This window comes from Sinocyclocheilus rhinocerous, unplaced genomic scaffold, assembly GCF_001515625.1.
Source record: "Sinocyclocheilus rhinocerous isolate Xijiao unplaced genomic scaffold, SAMN03320098_v1.1 scaffold749, whole genome shotgun sequence".
NCBI classification, from domain to species: domain Eukaryota; kingdom Metazoa; phylum Chordata; class Actinopteri; order Cypriniformes; family Cyprinidae; genus Sinocyclocheilus; species Sinocyclocheilus rhinocerous.
In genome coordinates, this window is record NW_015653466.1 from 1,457,917 (window position 1) to 1,464,716 (window position 6,800).

A 6,800-nucleotide genomic window follows, 5' to 3' on the forward strand; every position below is an offset into this window, starting at 1 on the left:
TAAAAGTACTACAATACCAGGAAGAAAGATCGGGTTGTTGAACGTGCTGATGACGTATCCTGTCTGCGCGAACTGGGTGCGCAGAGGTATGCTAATACATACGTTGACAGGCAGGTAGGAAAGCATATTAAAACGCTCGGACCGAGCGTTTTGATTGGACGAACATTTCTTGATCCTACGCCTTCCACAGAATATATAAATACAGACAAATACATTTAGACCACTTAACTTAATAATTGCTATTGGGATGTGAAGAGACTTTCAACCAGCATAACAAAAAATGTTTCTGAAGACAATCACCTATTGCACCTTTAAATATTAATAATAATTATATAATATGGCAGAAAACAAAGAGTTGCACGTTTTATTGGTGCAAAAGAGTAGTGGTGATATTTAGTTTGTACAACATTTGCAACTGCTTTTTATCACTTAGTTAGAAGCACCACCACAAAATTTTATTGTGTTATTGTGTTATAAATCTGTTATAGGGACAGCTGAACAGACATTTAGAAGTTGATTTTAAAATGCAAAGTATTGAAAATAAAAGCTCTGTAAACACTTGCATTTTTACAAGACTATAGGCTTAAGTGTGTCTTATCAGGTAATGAATAGGCACTTGTGGTCTTCATGCTCACTTGAACACAATACAGGAAATACATCATATAAGTAGCCAAATGGTCAAGTGCAAAGACCGCAAATGCGGAGTTAAGGCTAGAAGGGATACAGCTGCGCTACTGGGCATGAGCTCATCAATATAGCATAATTTGTGTCACGCTGAACAACAATAATTACTGTATTTGCATTCTTGCAAGGGTTAGGTTTAGGGTTGAGGTAGGTGTAGACGTTAATAAAATACAATCTAATATGTAGACATTTTTATTTATTGTTAACTTCCGGTCGACATGTGTCAACACAGATACAGGCTTGGTAAATCCAAGAGTCCTTCATCTCAGAATGTAAATCCTGGTCAGGTGAGAAGGATTCACTCTTAACTAATGATTGTCCTGCTGATTTTCGTGAATCGGTTCTTGAGAACGGTGTTACGAGATTTTTGGTTTCCGAGATTTTCTGTTTCAATTGGCGGAGCATACATGAATATTCATGAGTTTCCCGTACATGCGCGTGGAATCAAGTGGAACTGAGAATTCCAGTTCACGCTCCTTGTATCTCAGCACGTTTAATGGAATATATATATTTTTTAAAAGGTAAATATATTTACAGTGTTGCACAAACTACATTTGTTTATCATTTCGTAACAGTTAATAATGTTTTATTTGTTTACAGTGCACGTTTTGTGCAGTCGTCCCTGACTGAGTGATTGCAGGCATTTTTTGTGTAATGTTAGGATAAAGCACAGCAAACTTCAGCTAACGTTAGTTGTATACATTGATTTCGGTTCTTTGTGCTCTTCATTTGTAGCTTGCGATGCTTTAAAACTGTGTCTGTTATTAGTTGTTATCATTTGTTGAATACATCACTGCCTGCAACAAATAAAATAAACCTATAAACGTATCTGTCTGTAGACATATTTTTTGTATGCTGGTGTGAGGATCCATGTCTTAATTTACCCCGTTCAACATTCTCCATGTTGTCTGGTTGTGAATTGTCTGCTGTCTGGTTGTAAACTATGATACAATCATACACTGCTGCAAAAACATGTTTCTAAAATATCTTCTATCTATCTTTTTCATGTTTCCAATGTAAAATATTTAAACATTTTTACAAACAAATATAAATGTACAAATTAAGATTATCACAAGGTTTAAAGTCCCATTTGCACAGTGAAACCCAAAATCCCAGAACACCTGGATGATTACAGCTGGTTTCCAATAGTAGCACAGATCCAACTGCCATTTCAATTATTTGTTTTTATGCTCTTCTGTTACCTTTTAAGTTTTAGCTTTTTTTTTTTTACATTGTTCCCTCATGGTGGAATGACCTGCCCAACTCAATTCGAGCAGCTGAGTGCTTAGCCATCTTCAAGAATCAGCTAAAACCACATCTCTTCCATCTTTATTTGACCCTTTAACTCTAGCACTCTCTATTCTAATGACATAATAAAGCTAAAAAAAAGACATTTCTTAACTTGATTCTGGCATTTGATACATGACATTACCTTTCAAAAGTAAGGGTTTGCTATGATTTTTTTTTTTTTTTAAAGAAATGTATACTTTTGTTCTTCAATGATGCATTAATTTAATAAAAATGACAGTAAATGTAAATTACATTTATAATATAAAAAAGATTTATATTTCAAATAAATGCTGTTCTTCTGAACTTTCTATTTATCAAAAATGCAGTTGGTGAACATGAACAAAGAACCTTACTAATACAAAGCCTTAGAACAGTATTGTATATATCATATCAAAACAAGCACAAGCACACTTATGAACATTTTAGATTCATATTCATTTTGTAAATATAATATAAAAATAACAGTTTAAGAACAATCACCAGCATAGATGAAAAGCGATTAGTCCACAAATACAAGTTTATTTCAGCTGTTGTACTCAGATGATAACAACTAACAACAGACATAGTTTTAAAGCATTGTAAGCTACAGCACAACGAACTGAAATCAAAGTAAGTTACAACTAGCTTAAGTCTGCTGAGTGTCTGCAATCATTCAGTCAGTGCCGACTGCACAAAACGTGCAGACTAATAAAAACATAAACTGTTACAAAATGATGAACAAATGTAGTTTAGGCATAGGTTTGTGCAACGCTGTAAATATGTTTATTTTTTTTATTTTTTTTTAGTAATATTCTATTAAACCTGCCGAGATACAAGGAGCGTGAGCGTCTTTTATTTGTAACATTTCTTTTTTTCGTTTAAAATAACTTCATTTTTGCCCCGACAGTCGAGACGATTCCCTTTTTTAATGAGGTTCAGTTCGATCCGATTCATTCCGTTTTGTGAATGAATCGTTCAGTCTTGTTTTGTGAACCGATTTATTAAAAGGTATTGACTCTAAAGAACGATTCGTTCAGGATTCGGACATCTCCAAAGTTAGTGAGAAGGGTCTGGCTGCAGCCTTGCACTTGCACTCTCAGACTTGCACTCTCAGACGCTTGCGCTTCCGCTATAGTAGGTGGAGGTAAAGACAGGGAGGTACGTGTTTTAGAGAGAACTGCTCCGTAGAGGAAAAGATAATCTATTATTAACGAGAACTGGCCTGGTATGAGGTTAGTCATTTCACCTCGGGTGCTCCGAGTTTTTTTATATTCAGATTTTTTTCATAACGTATAACTGCCGCGGGTGTATGGAATTTATGTTCTTGTCAACGTGGCGCTGCTATTTATGTTTATATCTGAAATATGGGCCAGATGCCCCCTTACGTTTAATTACTTAAAATGAATTAAGTTCAACTATCTATTCTGTTTTTCAGTCATGATAATTTATTCAGTTTATTTTAAAATTAACATTATTGATGCCATTGGTAATTATTGATGCCATAGGTAATGCAAGTTTTTATTTAATATCACATATTTATTTAAGTAAAAGCTACTGTAAATATATTATTTTGTTGGATATAATATTACCAAGGTGTAAGGATTTCAGTTGTACCGTTATGAACCTGAAAGCTATATAATGTCTGATTAGGGTTCTGTGCTGACATGAGTATTCTGTTGAGGTGCTTCCTCTTGTTCTCGGGTGACTGTATGTTCTTGCACATCACTCGTTCTCTGACTGAGTGCTCTCCCAAGTCTGGGTTGGTCTCGTTCAGATTTTGAAATTGTAAAGAGGATGTTTTGGGACTTGTCTCAAATTGTCCCAGACATTTTTCATAATTTCTCTAATGACTGTGTGTGACTATCTTATGTTGAATCCCTTAATACTATAACTAAGGTTATGCAGTTTATATTTAATTAAGAGTATAATCACGAATAACTGAACTTGAAGCAATAAGGTACGATAAGCTGTGTGCATTGTGCGGTATAGATAGAGTCATCCAGGAAGTTCTGCTCCCACGTGGGGGAAACAAATATCAGTTACCATAGATACTGTTTCTATTGAGGAAATAAAGATAAACAACCAATAATTAAGTTGAATAAAGAAGCAAAAAACATGAGAATCTGAAAATTCTGGGAATACAAATAATGCAGTGACTCTTTACTTTGAATATTTTGAATAAATAAATGTCAGAAGATGACTCTGAAATACAGAAATACACTGCACTCTCATTTTTTGTGTATTGCCGTCCTGTGTTATTTTACCAATATCATTTATTAGGCTATAATTTAGCCAGTGGAACTAAAACAGTTAATTTCTGACTGAAAACTGCAACCCCTCTCAGCACGGCTACAAGTGCTCAAGTTTAATAACAGTTTTATAATTGAGATATGTATTTATTTAGGTGTTCTTACCTGTTTTTCCCTTTCTTGTTGTTCCAGAGTTCTGAGGAGAAGAGTGGAGTTCTAAACCGTATTGGAAGCTTTTTCACTCGGAAGAAAAAAAGCAGAATCACATCGGATGACAGGGATGAAAATTTGTCACCGGAGGCAAACAGCCCAACCAGGTACTCAAGATCAGAGGAACTGAGACGGACTCAACACAAAGAGATTGACGATTCAGTGTTTGGGCCGGAGAATAGAAGTCCCAGTGTGTGTAGCGTAGCCTCTATTGTTGCAGATGGAGGAGACTTGCCTTTTGCCGACAGCGGCAGTAGTGGACGAGGGAGCGTAAAAGAGGTGGAAGTGTTCAAGGTGAGCAGGATTGAAACCTCCAGTGACAAGAGGACCGAGAATCTGGTGAAGGAGGTGAACAAGAAGCTCAAGGTGTACCTGGAGGAGACAACAGATACAAAAATAAAGAAATGTGCAGATGTCCCTATACACACCCCTGACATGCCAAAGTCCCCCGCGGTCTCAAGCGGGACGGAGAGTAAAAAGACAGTTTTGAAAACCACCATCACAGGTGGTGGGAATTACACCGCATTGGTTGGGGTGACTCTGGGATCACAGTCCAGAAACTCATCATCCTCTGATATTCAGCCTGGAGAACCAACAGGAACAGACATGGGGAAGAAAAACGGCGCCAAACGAAAATCACGCAAACTAAGCAATCAAGAAAGCAATAATGAGCTTCTCGCCCCAATGAAAACCACTTCCCCTGAGGCAAAGGAGAGGTCAGTGCAATCATCTCCCTCACCTGGTCAAGTACACAGAGCTGTGTGGGCGAAAACTCACCTGACAGAGGAGGAGAGTGAGAGCTCCATTACTGACTCACTTTCTTCTACAGAACCTGCTCTGGCCAGCCCAGTCGAGAGTTATTCTGCCCTCTGTGCAGCTCCTAGCAACACTTCTGCTCCTTCTCGAGCTGCAGAGCCAGCCATCTTCACCTTACATGCTTCAAAAGACAGCATTGAACCACCAGAGGAGGAAACTCGAGACAGCCTCATTCCTAAACACCTGCATGCTGAGAGCAATGAAGAGAAACGCAGTAGCTTGAAACTATCAAAGAGTGAGAAAGTCTTTGCTAAAAGAGTGTTTGTTGGTTCTCAGTCAAGCCTAGACGGGGAAGAACAAGCTGAAACGGAGACCCAAAATGGGACTAACTTGGATATAACGCAGAATGTACAGCAGGTTAAGGTGAAAATGTAAGTACCCTTGTGTTGTGTTTGTGTGTGTGTGTTGGGTTACTGAGCAGTGAGGCCTTTGTTCAGACTGTACAGTGCAGATTACCATGTGCAATATGATACTTGAGTTCCCATGATTTTGAGTACGAGATGAACAACGACTTGTAGATCTTTCCATAGATTTAGGTTTTTGTTTGTGTGTATATATATATATATATATATATATACAGGGGTGCACATCAGTCAGTGGTACGCAGGTGCGAATGTGCGACCAAAATAAAAATTGTGCTTTGTAAATAAGTTCAGACCGCTCATTTGCGTACCGACATGGTTGACAGCTGTTAATGTACAATTACAATTTTAGATCAACAAACTGTAATACTGTATAAGATTTCTATTCAAACTGAGAGCATAAATCTAGGCTATCCACTGCCGTTTTCAATGCACAATGCAAACCTGTGACATTTCATTCACTTACGCTCTTCACTCAGCAGCGCATATACTTACATGCCGGTGTTACACCAAATTTTGTGACCACCGAATTATGTGACCTAAGTAGGCGCTGTAGTGAGGGTAGGTTTAGGATTAGGATTGAAGTGAAGTGAAGTGACGTGACATGTGGCCAAGTATGGTTACCCATACTAGGAATTAGTGCTCTGCATTTAACCCATCCTTAGTGCACACACACAGCAGTGAACACACACATGCCGTGAACACACACCCGGAGCAGTGGGCAGCCATTTATGCTGCGGCGCCCGGGGAGCAGTTGGGGGTTCGGTGCCTTGCTCAAGGGCACCTCAGTCGTGGTATTGAAGGTGGGAGAGAGCGCTGTACATTCACTCCCCCCACCTACAATCCCTGCCGGTACGAGACTCGAACCCGCAACCTTTGGGTTACGAGTCCGACTCTCTAACCATTAGGCCACGACTTCCATTGGGTTTAGGAGTAGGTTGGATTAGCTCAATACAGCGCTATGGTCACATAATTCGGTGGGTCACAGAATTCGAGGCAACACCGTCAACCTGCCAAAATAAAAGCTTGCTGATTTTAAGTTTGAAAATGATGAAAATTCATATTATTCATAGTAAATATTAGCATTTTATTTTTAAGTTTACTATAAAATAATTGTATTTTTATTTAATACTCCCTTTTTATTTTAAAATATAATAGTATTATCACACTTTATTATTTTGTTTATTATTTTATTTTAAAAAATCCAATA

The 6,800-nt window shown here is 37.9% G+C and overlaps 1 protein-coding gene across 3 annotated transcripts in view; it reads left to right on the forward strand.

The window, feature by feature from the left end:
* LOC107716012 (absent in melanoma 1 protein-like) overlaps nucleotides 1–6,800 on the forward strand; it is a 53,686-nt gene that overhangs the window by 17,383 nt on the left and 29,503 nt on the right. For all 3 annotated transcript variants that reach the window (XM_016522317.1, XM_016522319.1, XM_016522318.1), the window contains one exon: nucleotides 4,395–5,599. In XM_016522317.1, coding sequence (XP_016377803.1) covers nucleotides 4,395–5,599 — 1,205 coding nt within the window. The remainder of the gene's footprint in view (nucleotides 1–4,394; nucleotides 5,600–6,800) is intronic.